At 39.5% G+C, this 24,634-nt stretch overlaps 1 protein-coding gene across 1 annotated transcript in view; it reads left to right on the top strand.

Annotated features, from left to right (window-relative positions):
* The window catches only part of LOC139730155 (formin-like protein 2), a 77,495-nt gene that overhangs the window by 42,978 nt on the left and 9,883 nt on the right, over positions 1–24,634 (top strand). The window contains exons 5-14 of the mRNA XM_071641055.1: positions 6,599–6,682; positions 7,544–7,700; positions 9,825–9,901; positions 13,460–13,553; positions 16,583–16,660; positions 17,783–17,893; positions 21,611–21,760; positions 22,510–22,611; positions 23,238–23,571; positions 24,031–24,194. Of these exons, the coding sequence (XP_071497156.1) occupies positions 6,599–6,682; positions 7,544–7,700; positions 9,825–9,901; positions 13,460–13,553; positions 16,583–16,660; positions 17,783–17,893; positions 21,611–21,760; positions 22,510–22,611; positions 23,238–23,571; positions 24,031–24,194 (1,351 nt within the window). The remainder of the gene's footprint in view (positions 1–6,598; positions 6,683–7,543; positions 7,701–9,824; positions 9,902–13,459; positions 13,554–16,582; positions 16,661–17,782; positions 17,894–21,610; positions 21,761–22,509; positions 22,612–23,237; positions 23,572–24,030; positions 24,195–24,634) is intronic.

Raw genomic sequence — 24,634 nt, 5'->3', positions numbered from 1 at the left:
AGCGTTAGACAAATAAAAACCGGAAGGCGTGTGCACTTTTACCGGTCAGATCACGGCAGCATCTTCGCTTTCGATCAGGAGTCATGTTCATCCTTCAAGCTGCCCCTAGCAACCGCTAGTGTGTATTGTACTCAATCAGTACTCGGATGATCTCCGCCGTTACCAAGGAATTGCGCGCGCACAAATCCTCGCTGACAAAGGCCTGCCGATTTCAATAGAGTGCGCCCGCCCGTAGTCCGCATAGACAAAAGAAGGATTAGAGGGTGCTTCCTTCTCAAGTGGACAAAAGACACTTTCCAGGGCCCGGGACAATTACTTTAGTTTCAAATACAGGATCTGGGACTAAAGGACTCCGATTTGGGAATGAATTACTGAGGCAGAAAGAGAAATTGCTAAGACAAAATAAACCGCTTGTATCTTTGGAATCATACAATTCTAGAAGACAATTTTGCTATCATTTGAAACGGGAGATGTAGCTCTAAAACTTTCTCACAGAGTCAAGGGAGCGTTCTATTGAAGAAAAACCACGACTGACTCTTTCTTTTCATACTACACAAAAAATTCCAATAATTTTTTGATGATATTATTCATTTCTGCAATATTTCAAGTTCAGATAGATATTACGGAAAACTGACTACATGGCACGAAAGAACAATCATTTCTTGATATTTGTTGTGTAGAACTCAATTCAAAACAGTCGATAGTTTGAAAGATATGGCAGTTTTAAATTACATTGTCAGTCCAGTTTCGATACATTCTGGCCTTAAGTAAAAACCTCTGGCACGTTAGGGGTTTTGGGCCTGGCACATTAAGAGTTAATGTTCATGTTTTCCTGTTTTGCAGTTTGGAAGCGTGGTAGCAGAAAGATTATGGCGGCAGAATGTATTGGGAGGGAGATCTTTTTTTTTCTATTCTGAATTTGTTTTCAATTAATCTCTGATTCATCCTTCCTAAAAATAGTTGTGTATTCAGTCAAAACTTCCCAGCCCCTCAAATCTGGTGAAAGTTGTCGTGATACACAGATTAATTTGTTTGTGCTGAGTAGTACAAATTGTATGTATGTTCTCGAAGATGAGGGGTGAGATAGGGAGAAATCCTGTTTTAAATATAAATACTGTTTTAAATGAAATGTATACAGTGCAAGATTGGATATAATGTTTCTTTTAGATAGGAAACCACTGTCGTAGATGGTTTCGAGAAAAATGAAAGAAACCAAAGGAAGGTACAAAGTTTATTAACAATGTGAGCAAAATAGGATGCTGACATAGATATTCAACATAAAAAAAAAGAAAAGAAAGGGAAGCAAGAATGTAAAGTAGCAGCCACAGATATGACTCTTGTGAGACTTGCTTGCACGCAAACAGTGATATCTGGTGGTTCACCTACAATGTATTAATCAAGCTCAGTGACCAGGTTTTAACTTGAGTCTGACCATGATATCAGGGATTTTTCTTACTAGATCCCATTCATGCCAGTGTACTCACTTTAGTGTTATCGAATAAAGTGATACTGGAAGTCTCAAGGGAAGAGTTTTAGTCATAATCTTTATACCAGTAGGCCTACTTGATAATTCATCATTTGACAAAGATGTTGGAAAAGGAACTACAAACAAAGGACAAGGAAAACATTGAAATCCTTGACTAAAAACACCACCACCTGATGCTGTATGCTTTGAATGAATATTATAGCTGTATCACTTCTTTGATACCACTTCGGAAGGTGGAGTTTGAAACTTCCTAACTAGTCTGCAACCCAAGATTTTTATTGCCTTCTTTCTCATATTGAGGTGTTATTAGAAACTCAGGATGGAAATGGAGATTGCATCTCTTGCACGTCCCGTCTTGCACATATTACCTTCTGTCATTTATCAAATTGCCATGTCGGCATTCCAAGTACAGAGCAGTAGTCTGAAGAAGAATAGGAAAAAAAAAATTATAGAAAATTGCGAAAGATCCAGAAGATGAGGAGCGTGTGACGGAGCAAATCGTGCCGAAGATCCGCAGATGAGGAGCGATAAGTGGCGAGGGTGATAATGAAATTAGGACTGGATGTAGCGTGGATATTTAAAAAGCCAGACAGCTGCTCACTGTCTAGATTGGTAGGGGAAATAAAACAAAACAACAACATCAACAGAAAGGCTGTACCCATGGTGACGGCAAACAAGCAACTGTTCTACAATCGCTGCGTGTACCCTCCTGAAATACGGCGAGGAAAATCAAACCGTCTTAAAGATGCGCCTGAAGTATTAAATGCTTGTAGGGAAATTTTGGAAATCTCTGACATCTTTTATGTGGAAGGAGCAGAGATGAATGTTTGTCGTCCTTTTGATCAAGAAAACTAGAATACTTTTAAAGCACTGCCATTTGATTGAAGATAAGGTATGGGTACATACTAGAGAATATTATTCGCCTTTTTGTGACACTATGGTGACAACAGTAGCCCATGTCAAAGATGTTGATCAGGACTCTTCACACTGACAGTGACAAAACTTTTTTTTAAAACAATTTTAGCAAAAACTTGCTACATTATTGTGAAAGTTTGAAGCAACTGTGCCTAGAACATGATGTTTGATTTTGGAATTTTGTAGTGTGAACGGAGCCTGTGCCTTGACAAAACTCACGGAGCGTTCACTCTATACTTGGACTTCTTCCTGCAACACACATGCAGAAATGTGAACCAAAAGTTTGCAGCCTAATGACTAGACTGATTTGACTACGGTACACGTTCTGTGTGGCCATAGACTACTATGCCGAAAACATTACAATTGCAAAAACCTAATGCAGCATTACAATTTTTCATTGCAGTACTGATGGAAAGCCGCAAACACAGCAAATTTCCGTGTTTGCGAAGTCTGTGTGAGTGAGGATTGGCATAACATGACTGTGGCATGGTGTTGTGCTTTTCAGATGTTAACTCTCCCTGAACAAAGCAGTGTGATACAGCAGTGCTTTTAGCATCCTGACAGTTTCAATAGTCCATGACACAAGCTGTGATGTTTGCTAAGAGGTTGTCACGTTTAAAAGGGCTAGCTGCCATGAATAACAGATGAGTGCAAATGAAAGCGAAGATTTGCATTCGCTGGGTGAGCTAAAACATTCGGCTAACTTTCTCGAATTCATGATTTCCTCCGAGTATGTTGTCACTGGCAGTATAAAGCAACTACGACATGTAAGTGCATCTGCATGAATTGTGTCCTTTCATCCAGCCTTGCTAAGCATTGGGGTTTGTTGTGTTTCAACTTGGAGGAGGAGATATGTACACACAGCGTAGATGTACAACCGTAAAACTTGGAAAACGTTCAAGTGGTCCATTTCTACTTCTCAACCAAAATTGCATCGATTTGCACTTATAATATGACATTATGACTATTGAAGAAGAAAATTCTGTCATAAAAAATTCCTTACGGCATTTTTTTTTATTCTTCAGTTTGATATGGAAATAGTAATATCCTGCATGCCAGAACCTAGTAGGTTTATAGTATATTGCATGTAAGTTGCCTTCAGAAGTTCAAACCCGTAGTGATCCTTTGTTCTAGCTGGGCCAGTCTGCAGAGGTGCACTCTAATGACATTTTGATGGATACTTGCCTCATCAAACCCCCTCAAGAAAAAAAATTAATTGGCCCAGATACTGGGCAGGAAAACATCTGTTAAAACACAGGCCCAATCAGGCTGTAATCGGTTGACCGGTTGACCGAGCTTGTTCGGCCAGCTTATGTATGGCTGTGGATGCAAGTAGGGTGGGTGGGGAGAAGACAATTGGATTGATAGTCTAAGGTGCCAGTCTGCTCTTACCCCATCTATATCTTTCTTGCATTATTTTCATTATCTTTACATATTCATTATTGTTTATTGATTCAATTTATCCAGACGCCAGGGGCATCAAATAGTCATAGCAAACAGTTAAAGGTAGATAGATTGTTTGCAGGGGGGGGGGGGGGAACATACCAGTGGGCCTACATAAAAGAGAGATATGTATCTTTGTACATCTCTAGAGAGATATGTTGTATTAACATATTATGTGTGACATCCTGCTATAAAATATCAAATTTAATGCAGTATGGGTTATCTAGGGCAACCTGCACCTGCAAGTTGTTTTTAAAAGTTGTTTCACCAAAATGAGGAGGAAGAATTATTCATTTGTTGTCTCAAGGGGAGTAATCACGGGCAATGAACATGAGCCAAAATCTTCATCGTAGGAAGAAACTGTGATTGAAAGTGGCCTTGGACTTAGGCTAAGATATCACGTGGATTGCTAATCCCTGGTGTTAGGACCTTTCCTTTCGCTCTGAAGCAGCCCCCGAAATAGATGATCTGCATTTTTTTTTTCCCACCACATCTGGTGGGATCAAGACTGGTGTGTCATATCTCTATCTCAAGAAGGAGAGTTTGAATCAAACTATAACAACAACAAATCCATTACTTAGCTTTGCAGAGAGTGTAATGATTTGAATGGTAATTAATGATTTCCACATCAGAAAAATCCTACAGTTGGAAAAAATATAATAAGATTTATTAATTTTTCATTCATTGTATTTGTTGTATCCACACAAGCATTTAACATTATTGGTGATTTTCAAGTCTGTGCTGTTACAGCATGTAGAGCCATATGTGTAATGAGTAATTAATGAACTGTATTTATTAAAGGGCAAGTTCACCTTCATAAACATAAGGATTGAGAGAATGCAACAATATTAGTAGAACACATCAGTGAAAGTTTGAGGAAAATTGGACAATCGATGCAAAAGTTATGAATTTTTAAAATTTTTGTGTTGGAACCGCTGGATGAGGAGACTACTACAACTTGTGAGTCATATGCGTACAACAGTATAAAGAAAATGTAAAAGAAAATTCAACATATTTTCACTTTTTTCGCATAATAAAAGAGCTCTTGACTTGCCTCTTTCTAAAGGCAGGGGGAATAATATTACCCATAACATTTGTCGGTAACGAGTCAGGGGAATGTGTACTTTTTTCAAAAGATGGAATTTTGTGAAATTCTCTTTATATTTTCCTTATATTGTTGTACGCAAGTTATTCATACACTGCAGTAGTCTTCTCATCCAGCGGTTGCTGCACAAAAATTTTAAAAATTCATAACTTTTGAACGGATTGTCTGATTTTCCTCAAACTTTCAATGATGTGTTCTACTAATATTGCTACATTCTCTCAATCCTTATGTTTATAAAGGTGAACTTGTCCTTTAAGAATTTCTATCTAGGAAAGTGAAACAGATTACTAGTATTTGTGAGTGATATTTTTGTTGTAGAAATGCTTGCCAGTGTGTATATCTAGCCTATGATCAGCCCTTGTTTATTTACCAAGTTCTGTGGTTATTATTACAGATTACATACAGTGTCAATCATATGTGTCATATGCAACCACTTCTCTTTGTGTACAGTAACCGACTTGCTTTCTTGTATTGTTTTTTTTTTTTATAGTATATCTGTTTACGTCTTGTCCCTGTCTGAAGTGTGCCAGGATTATATGTGTTATTACAACTGATTGACAAATTGCTCTTTATCGACGTAAATAAACACTGATTATCAAATGTTTTAGTGTCTGTTTTATGTTGTGTATTGCCATATTCACACAAGTGGTCTTGGTCATTCCTTCACAAGGCTTACCAGAGAGAAGGATATAACTCCCTTGTACACTGTAAAAACATCGGTGTTAGATTTAACGCCATTGGTGTTAAATCTATGGGTGTTAAATCTAACACTGATCAAACTTCAATAGAGGACCACACCCACAGTAGTAGAAAATGTATTGTGACGGTGTTAAAAAGTGTTCGCCTGGCACTTCGTGGTGTTAATTTGACACTGTGGCTGGTGATATTTTTGACACTGTGCTAGAGTTAATTGAATAATGACACCGCATAGTGTTGATTTGATATTGGTGGTGTTAATTTCAATGTTATAACACCCATCCAGCTTCAATAGGGGACCTCACCAACTGGTGTTACTGTGGTGTTTTTTCAAAAATCAAGTACTTTATCGTCTTGTTGAAGTTCAAAATTAACAAGAAGTGCAGGAACTAAGAAACTATTCAAAAAACAATTTTAAATTTTGAAATGACACCTGGAGGTGTTAATCTAACACCATGAATGAGCACCGGAAATTTAACACCAGCTCGGTGTTTCATATTTAACACCGGCCTTTTTACAGTGTACAGTTGAAAAAAAACAACAACAACAGCAACAAGGAAATAAATGTATGTGGCCATCCTCCGCACATTGACATACAGTGAGGAATTTTACACATGTGATGTTAAGATCACAAAATAAGACAAGCTAATTTAAGCTTCTCCTCCCCATCCTGTAGACGCCGTGGAAGATGACATCATGCCTGTCAAAATGCCTTTGTCCTTCCCTTATAATACTCGGCTTGATTTCACTAATTTTCCGGCAAGTTGCTTCAATTCCTTTTTAAGATGTCGAGGACGAGTCTTGAGTATACTTGGGCAATTGTCTATGGGAAATGCATCTTGTAGCAAAATTTGCTCATCCTCAATGGTTTCATGGACTAAGGACAGTCTACTCATTGATGATTACTCCATATTAACCCCTTCCTTCCCAATCTCTCTTTTTGTCCTATGCAGGTGGGTGAGGGAGTTCCTGAATGAAGAGAACATGGGGTTAGATGTCTTAGTCGAGTACTTGCAGTGGCTCAACAAGACCATGACGTAAGTTGGACGTTTGGACAGGTCATGTGTGCATGAAGACAGAGACATGCATCAGTTTAGCCAGTTGACCAGTCAACCAGCTGGTCAGTCAACCACTGGATCAGTTAACCAGTAGTTGGTCAGGCAACTAGTTGGTCAGTTTAACCAGTTTGATAGCCAGTTGACCAGTTAGTCAGTAAACCAGTTGGTCAGGCAACTAGTGGGTCGCTTGACCGGTTAGTCGGTTGACCAGTTGGTCAGATAACCAGTCAGTCAGTCAACCAGTCAGTCAGTCAAACCAAGAGAGTAGACCAACTAACAGGCACAAATGCACTGACATAAAACACAAACTAGTGTAGTTGGTTTGAGGAGACGTTGTGGCTCAGTGGATGGGACTATGGACTCTCAGTGATGAGGTCCAGGTTCATATCCCCTGGCAGCAGCAGCTGTGCCCTTAGACAAGGCAATTTACCACATTTGCCTCTAGAGTCCTTTCAGCAGTGGGGACGTAAGGTCGCCGGTCCTTTGACAACTTGCTGATTTTCAGTTTAAGTGCTTCCTTAGTAGTTATGTCTCATCTACACCAAAGTTGGGCTAAACTTTGCAGTGAACTTTTGTGAAAGATATACTGAGGTGCACTGTTTTATTATATTGAATATACATTAATGGATATCCTGGCAAAACAAAATAAAAAATGACAACAACTACACTTATGATCAACTACGATACTTTCATTGATTTATCGTAGGAATTGTTTGAAAGTTGTTCAGAATAAAGCTTTGAGATTTTAGAGCATCTTCAAAATTGTTTTTGTTTTGTTTTGTTTTGTTTTTGCTGACATCGCTGGTTGCACACTCACGTTAACCGTTCCCCTCTCAACAGCCATGAGGAGCATCTCGAACAGAACCCGCCCCCCAAACAGCGGAGTGTGAGGGGGTCGCGACACGGGAAGCGCCCCTCTATGCAGTCCCATCTCTCCATCACCCGGGACGACGTACACGTCTGCATCATGTGCTGCAGAGCAATCATGAATTTCCAGGTAAACATTTGCACCCCCCCCCCCCCCAATCCCTACCTCCACCCCAACCTACTCCAGGTCAAACACCTCTTTGCCGGTTGCTCCAAACACTCACCAGCCCCTTGATTCCTAGGCTGACCGAAACTTACCTGTCTGGCAAGATGAATGGGCACTTACAATATGTACCTGCTCAAAAGTATGGTTACTTTGAACCAATCCCCATTTGGGCCTGTGGCAGAAATATCTCTTGTAACTCCCTACCCTGGTACAAAATGGACTTAGTCCATACAATTGGTAACATAGCACTCTACGGGATTGAAAGGAGCATTCCATTATGAAAATAAAAGGGGTGTGGCGCTTGTTTTGAGAGGCACACAATTGAGTTCATTTCTGCAGGGGATCGCATCACTTCAAAGAAAATAAAAACCTTGGATGATGTGCCCATACTGAGGAATTGAAATGTGTTTTGTGTTGAGAATATAATTAGGCCTATATGAAGTATAAAGATAATGTAACTTCCAAAACTTTTCAGTAATGACACAGACACTGACAGATGCATTGTCTGCGTAGGATGCCCTCATTCCTGTTCTTATTACAAGCTCTTCTATCAGCTTTGTTTAGCAAAAGCATTATATTGATTCCTTATGTGAGAGCATTCAAGTACCAACTGCAAAATGATGCAAATGTGTGTTCCAGCATCATACACACATCTGTTTTGTCTGGGAACAAAGGAGAATCGCTTTTCCCGAGTTTGATGGGGAAAAGGCTGAACAAAATGCACTTTGTAAAAGAGTGTGACAAAGTTTTTGTCTCCTTAACAGGTTTAGCAGTTGGAGGTATGTTTCTGCAGCGTGAATCACTATAATGAAATTGTAATCTGCCAGTGAACAGGGATAAAACCTTATTAAAGAGATCTCTTCCAAAGAGTTTCTCATCCTCTCCACCTCATTTTCAAAAATGGAAAAAAGAGAACAGACAGGATAATGAACAGATGGCATGTAAGTTATCCTATCCATGGGAAAAGAAAATTTGATATGTCTGAAAATGAAGAGAAAATTGCATTATTGCCATTAGAAACAATAAAGGGACAAGGAAAAAAAATGACTGGGGGTGCTGCAGATATCAAGATGCTGCTATTAATGACATAATCGAGGGAGAAGTGGCGCGAGATGTTGCCGTGGCTAATGGGATAATGGAAACAAATTGCCCTCCAGGAGCGGTGGTGGTGATGGGGGGGGGGGGGGGTTGGAGGATGGTTGGTGTCTCTTCAACAGTGGTAGATTGGTAGTAGAGATTGGTGTTAGGAGACAGGGTGGGTAATCTCTTTAGCAGCAGCAGCAGCCTGAGTGAAGCCCCCCCCTCCTCCTCATCCCGTGGTCCAAGTGATGCGATCTTCATACGAGATGCTGGTGTCATCCGGTGTGATAGCATCTCTCTCTATCACACTCTCTCCCTCCTCCTCCTCCTGTTTTGATGCATCTTCATAACTAGGGCCTCTGGCAAGATATTCAGTTTTAGAAATAAAAAAGAGAGAAGAAGTTAAGATGAAAGGGGATAAGCCTACTCATGAGAAGTCTTTGTTTATCCCTTTGTTTTGCCAAAATCATCTGGTGTGGTGTTTGATGTTTTAACAGCTGCATTTCTGTAGTGATGTGTGTGCTATTTCCGAGTAGGGACTTTTACAAGTGGTCTTATGAGTGCCAACTGGATTAGCATTAGTACTGCGTTAGCAGAGTTGCCAACTCGTATTTTATTCCAAAATCTAGTTTGTTTTTCTTCATCAAAAATAAGGATATAGGTTTTTTAGGTAACAAATTTTGTGTTTTCTGAAATTTGCTTTAACCTGCTAAATAATATATGTATGTGCCATTTTCCAAGTTAGTTTTTTTTTTAAGTTTAAATGTGAGTTTTGCCTACAAATATGTTTTCTGTATACTCTTCAGCATTGTTTAATGTGCAGCAGCTGTATCCCTAAAATACGAAATTACTGTTACACAGCTCAGGAAGTGCATAGGGCAAGTCGTCGCCTCCAGTTGATCACCAACTTGATTTGAAACCTATCGAGTCATGCGTAATTGTTTCCTAAATCCTAATTTTGTTCTCTTTTTCTTTGCTTTCCTCTTGTTTTCTCTCTTTTCCTTTCAGTATGGTTTCAACCTGGTAATAAACCACAAAGAATGTATCAATGCAATAGCTCTGAGTCTAAACCACAAGTCACCCAGGTGAGTACAAGATGATAATCTCGCCGTGCAGGGGTTTTTGTTTTTGTATGTGAAAGGGGGTAACGCCCAAGATTTGACATTGGGAAGTGGTTACGGCACGTGAGCTCCTTGCACTCCACAAGTCCTTCTTTTGAAAGCCCTCGTAAGAATCCTAGAATATTTAGTGTAGTGTCTAAACTCTCCAATTGCAATGCCGTTATTCAATGCCAGCAAATGCTGCAGAGGTTTTGCTTGTCAAGAATATAAAGGAAAGAATGAAAGATTTTTTTTTTTTTGGATTTTCGTTATATGTTATGTACATTGGTGCCATTACACAGCAATTCTTGTAAATCGTCAGTCCAATAAAGCTCAGTACACTGTAGGCCTGCATGTCAACTGGACGAGTCACCAGTCTATCCACCACATATTTTTTTTCTTCTTCTTCGCGAGAGAGAGAGAGAGAGCGGGAATTGGCCTTTTCCTGTGTGCTGTCGATGTCCCCGCAAACACGTTCAATATAAACACCACAGGGTTAAGGGTGTTGTTTGTCTGAAACGGTCTGCACCATTAAGATGCAGGGATTGTCACATATTGCTGTTGGGGCAACAAAACCTCGCATCTCAAAAATGTCAACAGTTCGGGAGAGAGGAAAAAACATGGCAGCCAGAGCACTAAAACAAGTGGGATTGCCTTTCCTTTGACATGCCTTGGTGGCTTTATTTTTAGGGTAAGACAGCCAGGATTTGGACCGAAGGCATCACTTCATTGATTATGTAAAAATTAATCCATAATAGTGATTTTCACTACAGTTTGAGATACAAGGTTTTGTCATCTCATTGATGATAGTGCATTAGAAACAGGCCTAAAAAAATGATGAGCAATGAAGTAATTTTGTCAAAAAGTAGTTATCTGTTATTAGATTTAGGTACTTTCTGTTTGCCAGATGGTGCATGCTAGATTATTCTCCTCTGCAAAAGAGAGTGCAAAGTTAGACAGACAGTACAACATACAAAGCGTGTTACATAAATATAATGTACAGATTTACGACAATATAGAATTGATTATCACGGACACACTGCCTTTAATAAAGATTTAGGGATCACTGAAAATTTCTGAGTGACAGGACTTACATATGATTTAAAGTTTTGACCAGTTGATTATTGGGAGAGTACATGTATAAGGAGCAGGGCAGTCGCATCACAGATTACATACCCAACAGAGTCCAGATTTAAAGCGCTTATGTTTACTAATATCCATCCTAGTTCTGACATTACCATTAGTTACATGTACTTTCAATGTGAATAGCCCCCAAGAAATAATTCCCATTTTTCCTGTAAGCTCCTGTATATCAAATCGGGAAACCCCACCAGGTGCCTACGTAAAACGCCCTACTCCCACCCACTCTTTCCTCTTTCGTTACCTTGCGTTCGTTTTGTTTGGTGAAGAAAAACTTTTTGTGAATCTGAAACGCATTGCTACTAGATACGATCCCTCTGTTGCTAATAATTCTCCACTTGTAAAAAAAACCCACAAAAATATGGCAAAGATAAAGCCAAACACAAAACTATCCTCAATGGAGGAAAATTCGAAGGCAAAACCCTGACTGAAAGCCCTGGTTAAATCACATGATTGTCGTGCTGCTCGTGTTCACGTCTCACAATCAAATATATTTTGTATGCAGAATAGCAGCAAAGATTCACTTATTTTTTTCCAAAGACACTTTCTTTGTATAAACTCATATCTGATCATGTCCTCTGAAGAGGATGTAAAAGTCTCCATAATTTTGGGGTGAAATATTTGTACCCAGGCATTGAGAGACACGTTACACGGAAGTATTTCCCTCTAATTGCTCCTTATTTACAGTCTCCCTCTTCATGGTACATGAATGTTGGCAGCCCTGCCTTTAATAGCATTTGCTAAAATTTGCTGCGTGGTTTTGTTCAAACTTTCACTAATCTGTGGGCATTGATGCCACTCAATTCATCCTAAATGCCTCTCCCTTCCAGTGAAACCAACTGTGGAAATTGTCAACTGATGGTTTTAACTGCTGAAATCTGAAAAAATGAATATGTAGAACAAAGAGACAGTAAACAGTCTTTGCACCTGTATTTCCACACCTGATGTATCCATCTTTTCCGATCGGGAATGCTCCTTCCTCGTCTTGTGTCTATTTCTCAGCAGATATAGAGTCTACATGCATTTCATTGTCTCCTATCGTTAACAGTCGCAAGATAGCAGTGTGGAGCTGACTTACCCTGAGACAGCCAGACATTCTCTACTGAACTTTCATTCAACCCCCCTGCACCCAGTCATCCATCTCCCTCCCTTTTATTTTTTCTCTTTATTTGCTCCGGCCGCAAAACTTATCTAGCATCCTGACTAATGGCGTATCGACGCTTTGCCACCAGTAGCACCCTGTAGCCAGCGACCATATTTCCCCCTCTCTTTGAGCCCCTTAGCAGCAGACGCAAGATAGAACCCAAAAAAACAAAACCCAAAAATGATTAAGAAAAAAAAGTTGGAGAAAAACAAAATTTGTCAAAAATTTGTGAAATCTGTTTAGTCATCCCCAGATGAGTTGGAGACAAGAAGACTGCGAATCTGGGTTGAGTGTTTCAAACAGGTGATGTGGACCGAAAACACACACAAAAAAACAAAAAAAGGGGGTGGAGTTTGGGGTGGGTGCTGGTGGGGATGGGGGTGGGGGGTTGGAAGTGCGGTTGTCCGTGCGACACCGGCTGAGTCTTAACCGTATGCCAGACACCTGCTCACGATGCTGTTCTGTTATACTTTCAATGGAACGAAAAAAAAAATCTTGGGTTTTCGCCAGAGATAAGAATAGCAAAATCGTTCAAGGATGGCGTCTACAAAGTACAACGTCAAGGTACCTAATGCCCAGAATAACAAGCTCAATGCCGACGGTATTAACGGCGCATTTGAGAATTTATTGATGGTTTATCTTCGTGTGTGGCATTCATATTCTCATATATTCATACAGGTTGAAGCATTCAGACGTAGACTTTTTGAAAGCATCTATTCTTTGTGTGATACCTGTTTTAACAGATGTTTGAATACTTTCACTGAAGACAGAATTTTGTAGTTTTTGCAGCATGTCCTCTTTACACCCAGGGCCAAGCATTCTTGATCATAGTACCAAAGAGAATGCACATCAATGGAAAGTTTAGTTTAGACTTTGAGAAGTTGAATGTTACTGGACACAGAAAATGGACACTTTTAATACACGACTCGATTGATCTAACACGGTGATGGAGATACTGTATGGCATGCATATTAGCACTTTACTGTCACTGCCAGTCATAGACATGTACATGTATTTTACGCTTGGTGGGTGACTGTCAAAACTGCTAGAAATCATGAATGAATTACATGCACTGAATCTTTTGATTAGCAGAAATATTGCAATTTACCACGACATGCCATTTCCTCCAATGAGAAAAAGAAATGGCTGATGTGTCACACTTTTCTAGTCTCTAACCAAGACCTTTCTCTCTTTTTTTTTTCTCTATCTCTTTGTTCTCTTCGTCCTGGTTTCTCTTCCCTTTGTCTATCTGATGGCAGAACCAAAGCCCTAGTCTTGGAATTGTTAGCAGCTGTCTGTCTCGTCAAAGGAGGGCACGAAATCATCTTGAGAGCCTTTGACAACTTCAAATTGGTGAGTGCGCTAGATCTCCAGCCGGCGATGAATCATGTGATGCGTTTACAACCCCAAGCCTATTGTTTGTTTGTTTGTTTGTTTGTTTTTTATGGGTGTGTGTGTGTGTGTTTGTGTGTTCACAGAAGCCATGGTCACAATGGCAAACGATCGCCAAGTTTGAGATCGCGAAGTCTTTGCAATGTTAGGTCGTACGTCCACACTGGCAGCCAAACTTCGCGATCTTTAAGTTCTCGAAGTTTTGGTCACTAGTGATTGTGACGTAATAATACACACCTGTACATCACAATGACCGTGCTCTTCACAGGCACTACCCCCAAACCTGTGGTGGACTGGTCACGTGTCAAACTTCGGGAAGTTTCAGTTGCTAGAATTCACACTGCCCAAAGATCGAGAAGATTCGCTGGGAGTCCAGGAAATTTCCCAAGTTTGAGTGGGAAGTTTTGTGAAAATTTTTTGCAAGAAGCTTTGCGGGAAGTTTGTGGTAACTGTGGCAAAACTTTGAGATCTTAACGATCGCGATCTTAACCTTTGCAATCTTTTGCTAGTGTTACTGCGGCTACTCAGAGGTTCTGTCTTAGGACCTGTGGAGGAGACGAATTGTTGTCCAAGGTGTCAAAATTGGAGTATATAAACACGAATAAGTAATGTCTGTTTATAAAGAAATGGCAATACACTGTCTAAACGTGTGCACAAAATTTTGCTTTCATGGCGTTTTGAAGCAAAATACTGTGGGCTTTTGAAAGAGGAGGTCACAGTAGCTTGAATACTGTGTTGAACTGTGCACTTTCTACATGTAACACATATTGATTGTTATATGCATAAATTTGAAAGGTCTGTAAAATGTGTGGTTTGGAGGTTAGGGTCTCTTATATGATACATGTATTCAGAAACTTAAAAGAGAAATGTGTAGTAAATTACAGAAATGACACAGTAGACTATAGAAGGATTCATAGTAGATTATTCCAAGCACTTAAATTAGCAGTTATTTTGGTGTCACCCTCCAGATTTTCTGTGTCTTATTTTCTGATGTAACAATCTCCTTTTATTCAAGAGTGATTCAATACATAAAGACAAAAAAACAAACAAACATACACTGCATCGTGAAATTATATCTATGAGAGAGTTTTGTCTTCACACAAAGTCTGGGAAAATCCTGCTATTTTGTGTGAAATCAAAGAGCAAAAGCCGTAGCAGTGCTCAACAAAAAAAAAAAAAAAAAACTGAAAGAAAAAGTGAAGCATCAAAATTTACCCTATGTGAGAAGCATCATAGCAAAATGCCCACTGTGACGTTGCTTGTTTTTGTTTGCATATGTACTTTAAAAACACGTCTATCTCTAAAATTGTGCCCATTTTCAGGGAGTGTGAACTTTTACCCCCTAGAAGGTGCTGTGAATATTCTGATGAGTAGGTTTTGTGATGGGCTGCGCTCATGAACATAATTAGCAGGAGGAGGCAGACTTCTGCAAAACACCAGCGACACAAATCTTCTCTACAAATGGCATCCTAGTAAGATGAGCCCCATCACACCTCTTGCTGCACACATGAATGTGACAACGTACCGCAGTGTTCTTACACCTGTTTCAGTGCGTCTTGAGATCCACATTTAATGAGCTATTATTAGGAGATACAAGTGTCATTAGCCACACGATTGCATCCATCGAGAGCGTTTGCATTGCAGCTATCATCAGCGTGCTCGGAGGCCAGGCTAAAATCGTCCGGGATGACTAAAAGCAAGGGGCAGAGAACGGATTTTGCGTTTCAGTCGCTGCAGATAGCGAGCGTACTTTGTATGAGTTGTTTGAATGCTGCAGCAAAGGCATGAATTTCTTCCTGTGCCTCAATGTTGCTTTTGAAATTATTCTGTTATAACTTCAACAGTCCTTGTCAGACGTATGAATAGCTCCAGATGACTGACATGCAACACCTGTATTACCTTGTGGATTGGGCCTAATGCAGCCGCTATTGAAATTATGTTCCCAAGGTTTATCTGTGCTCAAAAAAGATATAGAGGGCAGTAGTAACAGACAAAGGAAATGAAAAGACTTCTATAGGTGTATTTACATTGTAGTTTATAGCAACAATCAAGAAAGTCAAGGATTTTGTTTGAATCTGATCTAATTAAAAATGTTCCACTGATACCATGTGCCACGTTAAATTCAAGTCTGCATTAAATCATGCTACGGTATGTCATTCGGTAGTGCTTACTTCTCATTTTTATCAAGCAGTGGCAAAAAATACCCACGAGAACCTCCTGAAATAAGGAAAAGCAAACAAACAAACAACAACTCCAAACAAGCAAAGAAACCATTCCAAGTAGAATAAATCCTTCACATTTGACAGGCCACCTTAATAGCAGGTAACAAGAATAAATGGGGCACAAACAGGAACATAATTTACAATTCGTTTATAATGCAATGCCTATGAAAATTATGAAAATCATTCATTTAAGCATGACCCGAAGAGGAGTAGTGCAATTTGACCTTCATTCTTGCACTAAAGAGTATGAATGATTTGAAAGATATACTGTACATCAGAAACAGAATGGAAACATGCAGATCTTAAAGTAGAATCCAAATTGTTTGAGTGATTGATTGATTTTATTTTATTTCTGAATTTCTTTTTCATACATAAATGAAATACAAAGTCACTTGAACGAACTAATTGAGCACAGTATAATTTGAATCTTGACAGTTAAAACAGATGATTATTTCAAATATCCGACATTTTTTTCTAACACAATACAAAATGAAAACAAACGGGCATTATTTTATGCATATATTTTATGCACAAAAAAAAAGAAAAAAATATGCTCAAGCCCGCATCATCTCCTCATTTAGACATTAAACATAATGCATGCCCTTCCTGTAATGGATTTATGTGAAATTTTGCTATATTATATAATTTGTTTATTCCCCTATGTCGGCAAATGTAAAGAAGCTGTAAGTGTATTTATCTCATTTCACGCTTCACATCTTGTATTCTCTGTATTTTCTTCTCCCTTCTGTTTTTCTTTCCTTTTTACAGGAGTGTACAGAGTCATTTAGGTTCGAGAAAATGTTTGAGTACTTCACAAGATACGAGGACGCCAGTATAGACTTTATGGTGAGTGATGATACAATGTACTGTCAGTTGATAAAGGAGAAAATATTTATTTTTTTTTTTTTTTTTTTTTTGCTTAAGGAAGCAATTGCATGAAACCGGAGAATATTTTCTGGCTTTGAAATATGCTTACCAAGATTATGTTTCTCTGTGATGAGAAACTTCTGTCACTGCATAACCCTCATATGTACTGAATTGTAAGTACTGAAAACCTGCAAAAATTGTTGGTTTTCATCCTACAAGCTGGAAGGATTTGTTTTAAAAAATCTGGTAGCTTGGGGGGTACCATGGAGTAAAAAAATCAAAAAAAAAGACCCCAAAACAAAATAGCGAAACCCAGGACATCTTTCAGAAGAATTCAATTACAAGGAAACACTGTGAGACATATCCATGTGGAGATACAGTATGTTTTAGTTGTTTTTGGTTTTATGCATGATTGACTTAATACATTGTATTTTGTAGAAACCAATCCAAGTAGCATATGTAGCTACAATGTCCAAGGGCTTATATTTCATATCACTGTGGTCTTTTTTATCTAAAAATATATCATATGACACTTGAACCTGATGATGGAGAAATGACAGTAATGTTGTCACAGTGGATATCCAGTAAATGAATGTTTTAATGCATGAAATCCAAGACGATATGTACTTTGACAGAAATCCTTTTTCTGCCAGTGGCTGGTTCGATAGAGGCCAAAACTATTTAATTTCTTCTAATGTGACACCTACTTTAACTTCAAAAAAAAACACATTGCTCACCGTGGGTGTAGATGGAAAGATTGACTGCGTCGAAACTGAAACAAATTCGTAATTGTAGTAGATATTATTCTCATTATCATTATTGTTATTAATCAGTGATTATTTCTGATTGTCTATAAAGAACTTTTCACAATGTGATAACTTCCCAGCCTTTGCAATAGATGACATGAATTACATCTAGAAGTCATCTTAATGACAAGTTCTTTTCATTTCCCCAAGTGGCAGTAGTCTTGCAGTGACTCCTGTGTCCCCCAATTTAGCTGTGTGATTTGGTCCTGACAATTTGTGTATGTATTCATGGAGCTGCTGTGTGCTGTCATACATGTGTTATCATTTTTTCCCCTGCTACCATGTCCGTCACTAGGTGTCGTGTATGCAGTTCATCAACATCGTGGTGCATTCGGTGGAGAACATGAACTTCCGGGCGCACCTGCAGTACGAATTCACCTGTCTGGGACTGGATAATTACCTAGAGGCAAGTCTCTTCCTGATTTTCATACTTTTCCTTTTTTTTTTTCTTTCTTTCGTGAGTTCTTTTCTCTTCCGCTATGTAACCCACATCACAATTTGAGATGTTTTCCTCATCCGCCCCCCCCCCCCCCCCCCCCATTGGTATGTCTCCATCTTCAGACTGATCGTGTGAAATGAATGAACGATGCGGTAAGCACTATTTGGGCACCCGTCCCGCTTCATCATGAATATTCATCAGGCAGTAAGATACTGTACTAGTAAATGGCAGAACACTGGATACGTGCCATAGAATGTAAAAACGTATTGCCGGGAAATCTAAAAATCTCGAAAAATTGCATCAACGGGGAATGTTAAAACGTCTCGCTTGGAGATGGAAAAATTTTCAGTTTTACCGGGGAATGTAAAAACGCTGCCGGGAAATGTAAAAATCATGTATTTCCACGGTATTACGGAAACATGTACATGATGAGTATTCATGATGAAGCGGGACGGGCGCCCAAATAGTGCTTACCGAACGATGCACGCAGACACAGACAGACAGACTAGAGTAGATGATGATTGACCGTAGTTTACGAAGACACACCCACAATGCATAGATTAGTTTGCAGTTAAGGTACTGCATTCTCACTTCACACCAAGTTATAGGGCACCCTCTGCCTTGATTTTGTTTGCCGTGTGCCTCAAATCACTCTTGTGCCATGTAGGCTAATGCATAGTTCAAGTGCAGGCTTTGCCTGTTGATGTAAATTGTCTTCTTGGCCGACTTGTAGCCATGTTGAGGTTTATCATTCAGTAACAAATTGATACACTGCATTGCTTTCCCTGCGCAAGTGGGCATGTCTTTTGCCCGTTGTTTGTAAGAAAGTTGAGTGCGTGACTGGTGAAGTTGAGTCTAAGGAAATTATGAGCATTGTACAACAGTAGTAGATATCATTACTACATCTTCTTGTAAAAAATCATGAAGTTTTATCCTTGACTGATTATCAAAAAAGAAAAGAAATAGAAAAGAAAAGAAGGTTCCCACAACTTCCTTGGCTTCTCATAACCATTCCAATAAAATTCTAAATGTGATCCCCTGATTCAAAAACATTAACCAAGTATCATGTAGATTGTACTTCACTGATCTCACAAGCTGTGCAGTAGTCAGTTACAACAATTGAAAGTGAAATTTGACGCTTGTGACTCCCCCCCCCCCCCCCCCACCTACTACAACTACTTGACCAAAAGCATTATGAATTCTAACATACAGCTAGTATTTGAAAGTTGTTTCTTTTCACTTATCTTAATGAGATGAATGTTCTGTGTGCTGTGTCTGTGTCTTTCTTTGGCTGATATTTTATCGTATTTGACTGTCCAATATGATTTCAATATCATTTTCTGTTTGGTTGACAATCATATGTTGTTATGTATTACATTCACGATAAATTATTCTGATTTCAAGAAGTGAAAGTTAAAGTAAAATGAAATGAAGTGAACTCGAACATTTTTTTTTTCCTTTGGTCAGTAACATCAGTGAGTGCGAGACATGTGGCTTTTCCTCCCCGCTTTATTCATGTGATCACTGCCTTCCTTTAAAATATGTTTTCTTTTATTTCTCACAGGCTACATAATAATTATAACATCTACCTGTGATAAATGACAAGAAGAAAACAATGACACTTTTGAATAGGAGGGGTTGATTTAGCAAGAAGTTTTTCTTGATCTTTTCTTTTCTGATTGATTTTGTTTTTGAGAAGTAGTTGCTTGTAGCTGCTATATTATATTCCTCACTGATTATGTCATAAATATGATATCTATCCACAATAAAAAAGGAGCTAAATTGACACTTTTGAATAGGAGGGGTTGATTTAGCAAGAAATTTTTATTGATTTTCTTCTTTTCTTTTTTAAAGGACTGATTTTGTTTTGAGAAGTAGTTGCTCGTAGCTCGTATTTGACTTGGCTGTGAAACATGCATTTGGTACCGTGTTCTAACTTCCGGCCTGTTTGTCGTTCTCTCCCGTCTTATTTTTATCCCCCACTCATGCAACTTGCCGCCTGCTTTCTATATTATGTAACTGCGATGGATTCTGCTTTTGCTTTCCTCCCCGCAAAATACTCCTTGCCGTGATGTTGTGCTTTCTGCTTTTGTTTATTCTTTTTGATTTGCTGCACTTGAATTCGTCTGCTTTACGTTTTTTGCCGTTCTGTATTCCTCCGCTGCATGTTTGCTCCAACTATGGCACGCTACTGCAAAATACTGCTTGTGTTTTTGCTCTTTATTTTTCTCTCTTTCTCAACCCATTCCTCATCTTTCACCTTCTTTTTCTTCTTTGCTCACCTCATGAATTTGCAATGATGTAATTTCTCAAATTTGAATCTTGTATTTACACGTTTCCTTCTCTTTCCTCCCACTTTTTTTCTATCTTTTTTTTTTTTAACACCACCCTCTGTCTTGAATGTGCTCACTTGTCTGTGTCTGTAAACAAAACCATGGTATCTTTTTTTTTTCTCTCATTCTGTAATGTGTCTCCTTCATCGTATATGTGTCTGTCTACGGTTTCTGTCCTTTTTGTAATACATTGTGTGATGTAATCGCTGTGCCTATACTATCCTAATAATTGCCCTTCATAACATTCCTTTGTCTTCATTGACTGTGTGTAACCTTGCCTCTCAAAACCATCCACATTCTCCGTGAATTGTTGTCATTCATTTTCTTCTCCAAATTTAACCTCTTCTGTATCGCATTAACATCATATCTTTCTCTCTGCCCTTTTCTGCCTTTAATTACTTCTGTATCATACCACCTGTTTTGTTTTGTTTTGTTTTTTTTCATTTGATATGTGTTTGTTTTCATTGTTGCTTTTTGTTTTCATTGTGGCACGTTGCATTTGTGTGTATACTCATTACTCTTCGTGGAACACCTACCTCTGTATTCCTGCTCCCCGGTCCACTTTATTCTGTTTGTTCATTTACCCTTCATGCCCTCTTGCCCTTATCTTGCTACTTTTGTCCCTCTATCTTACCATACATCCATCCCTTCATTTTTCTACTGCTCCATCACTCTAACACATATCTCTCCATTCCTCCATTTATTCATCCACCCATCACTACATCTGTCCTTTTGTCACTTCATGCATACTTCCTTCCCACCATCCCACTATCCCTCTGTCTTATCATATATCCATCCCTTCATTCTTCTACTCCTCCATCTCTCAATCCCTCTATCCCTTCATTCTTCCTTTATTCATCCACCTGTTTCTAAATCTATCCATCTGCCACTTCATGCATATTTCCATCCCACATCCTACCATCCCTTTGTCTATTCATATATCTATCCCTTCCTTCCTCCACTCCTCCATCTCTCTATCATTCTATCCCTCCATTCCTCCATTCCTCCATTCATTCATCCACCTGTCACCAAACCTGTCCATCTGTGAATTCTCTCGTAATCCCACCACATCAATCCTACCCTCCCTCTGTCTTGCCATACCTCCATCCTTCCATCCCTCCATCTCTCAATCCCTCTATCCCTCCATTCGTCCTTTATTCATCCACCTGTTACTAAATCTATCCATCTGCCACTTCATGCATACCCCCATCCCACCAACTTTCTATACTGTCATCCCTCCATCCCTCCATTCTTCCATTTCTGTATCCCTCCATCCATCTATCCTTCCATCCCTCTTTCTGCTCGTCTGCCATCCTGCCGTGCCCACTCTTGCTTTGGCCCAGCGCAGCAGAAGCTCAAGTCGACGGAGAGTGACCGGCTCCAGGTCCAGATCCAGGCCTACCTGGACAACGTCTTCGACGTCGGCCAGCTCATGGAGGACTCGGACACCAAGACGGCGGCACTAGAAAGGGTGGCCAACTTGGAGGAGGCATTGTACCAGGTGAGGAGAGGGGGTTAATGCCTGCATCTTTGCTTGTTTGCTTGCTTGTTGTGATTATCATCGCTGGGTTTGTGTTGTTTGTTTGTCTGTTTTTTTATCCATCTCTGGAGGTGGACAATGAGGGTTTCTTGTATCCTGATCTGGAACTGCTACATCAAGAAATGTAATGAATTGAATCCTTTAAATGTTGGAAGGCTGGTCCGTTTTACTTTGTATAATGTATAATGTATAGAACATCCTTTTGGTAGAGCCCACTGCAAGATGGACAAAGTAATTATAGGTGATTATATTTTGAAACTGCACATTTGTATATGGCTTTACTTGAATCTTTGGTAAAGGACTGCACTAATCTAATCTACTCCTATTACATGTTTTGAGGAGGGCTTCTGTACCATATCTGACTTATAGGTAACATGCAGTCCTGGAATTAGAGCATTCCATCAGTCACAAATATTGCGTTCATTCCTCCTGTGCAAGACACACCCAAATTTTGCTGTATGTATGTACAATGTATGTATGTATGTATGTGCACATCTTATAGAAATTTGAAACTTTGCATTCAACAGTTGGAAGAAGAAGCAGAAGAGTAGATGATGGAGAAAATAATCTTGAATTGCAATGTGATATCAAGGTATGAGCGGGACTGTTGTGTCAGATGATGCTTCAAATGCACATTTTGTTACATCAACTCAACCAACACACCACAAGAGTTCAATGTCCGGTCCGGTGTTTGCCCCTTACCCCTGCAGGCGACGGACAGACTCAGGGTGATGGAAGACGTCTCCCTGGCCAAGATAGCCGAACTCCAACTCCAGGTCGCGGACGTCAATCGAACGCTGGAGACCGTCCAGGTATGAAATATCAGCTTTTTTCGCCGGCGCTGATTTCCTCATCAAAGTCAGTTTGGTTGTCGTTAACATCCTAGTCAGTTCTGTGTATTGAAAAGTATTGCTTGTTGTAGCAGTTCAACTCATGAACTTTCTCAAAGTCTGCAATCTCCCGATGCATGGGTATTACAATGGCTGTGCCAATAGCTGTGATTGACTTGAACATTATTTTGTTTGCTTGAGGTTATGTGTAGAAGACATGGCTCCAAAGTCAGTCCCCTGGTCCCCTTTTCTGGTTCTTGCACAATGATAATTGTTCCATCATATTATTATTATTTTCTTTTTGTTGCTGTTGTTGATATTATTATTATTATTATCATTATCATTATTATTATTATTATTATTATTATTATTATTATTATTATTATTATTATTATTATTATTATTGTTGTTGTTATTATTATTATTATTATTATTATTATTATTATTATTATTATTATTATTATTATTATTAGTGTCATCCTCATCATTATTGTTATTTTGGTATGTGTACATCAGACATCTGTCTTCTGTGTATGCAATATGTTCTGGCTGGGCTCGATGGCTTGAACACCATCTTAAATTAGCGGCTGACATTTCTTTTCCTCCAGAATGAAAAGTTGGAGGCAGAGAAGACGATAGAGGAACTCAAGAAGCTACCACGGGGCACGGGGAACGGCTCTGGGGTCGGCAACGGAATGGGCGACGGCTCCGGAGACGGGTCAGGCGGTCTGGGACCGGGTCTAGGACCAGGGATGGGAGCGGGACTTGGAGCGGGACTCGGACCGGGACTTGGACCGGGTCTCGGACCCGGGCTTGGGCCTGGAGATGGATCTGGCACGGGATCTGGCAGTTCAGTACATGCAACGATAGGACCGGATGATGACTTTCCTCCTCCGCCTCCTCCACCTCCACCACCTGTTGCGGGAAGTGACAATGAAAATGGTAAGGATGCGTTGCTATTGGAAACAGCATCTCAAATGGCATTTTTATTTATCTCCTCTGCAAATCATATGAATTTAAATGCTCTTCCTAAAATGAAGGAAATCTAATAGAAATCTAGGAAAGTTAAATCACTGTGACGAATGAAGAATTCCCATTTCAATTTTCCTCTTTATTATCACTTTGTCATTAACCCATTGAGGATAAACTGATTTTGATACAACACTCATTTCCCATAGGCACTTGCCCGAGTACACTCGTGACTCGTCCTCGACAGGTTAATATTCATATGCAAGGTAATGTTGTTATTATCATTACAATCATTTATCCCACAATCAATGTGAATTTTGTTAAAGTTTATGCACTTCTGATGTGTCTTTGATTGCATTTCATTGTTTCATTGTTTGTTTTCATATCTTTCAACAGCTGCACCTCCCCCTCCCCCACCTCCCCCGCCCCCAGGATCAGCCGTGCCCCCACCCCCTCCTCCTCCCCCACCCTCGGGCGTTCCAGGCGTTCCAGCACCACCTCCTCCGCCATTTGGAGCTCCGATACCGCCCCCTCCCCCCGGGATGATTGGCGGCGCTCCTCAAGGGTGTAAGTATCTATGGATGTCGACAGCAATCGTAATACAGCTGTCACAATCAATGATTTAGAAGCACTACCTTTATGCCTATTGAGCAAAGGAACAAGCAGGACATATATTTATGTCAGTACAGTTGAACCTCTATTATCCGGCCTCCCTTTATCCGGATCTCTCTATTATCCGGACGCAATCTCGCCGTGATTTTTTTATCTTTTTTTAAGAATTATGGGAGGAAAGGGGGATTCCTACTCCTTGAGAACTCCTACACAAACACACATGAATTACATATACTTGATACATTTCTTAATAATCATTTAGGTAAATCATCCCAAGAATGTATAAAAGAAAATGATTTCATTCTTACAAACACGAACCTCTATTTTGGGGTCTGTTACTGAGTGTAACAATGAAAAGGTTGCAGTATACACATTACTACATGTGGTACTACAATGGGCTACATCAGTACATGTGTATGTATAT

The sequence above is a fragment of the Diadema antillarum genome, unplaced genomic scaffold (assembly GCF_040938485.1).
Source record: "Diadema antillarum isolate AM-2024a unplaced genomic scaffold, OU_Dant_1.0 seq00000293_RagTag, whole genome shotgun sequence".
In the NCBI taxonomy this organism is placed as follows: domain Eukaryota; kingdom Metazoa; phylum Echinodermata; class Echinoidea; order Diadematoida; family Diadematidae; genus Diadema; species Diadema antillarum.
The sequence above is the reverse complement of the archived record's forward strand: the minus strand, read 5'-3'. Positions and strand labels throughout refer to the sequence as shown.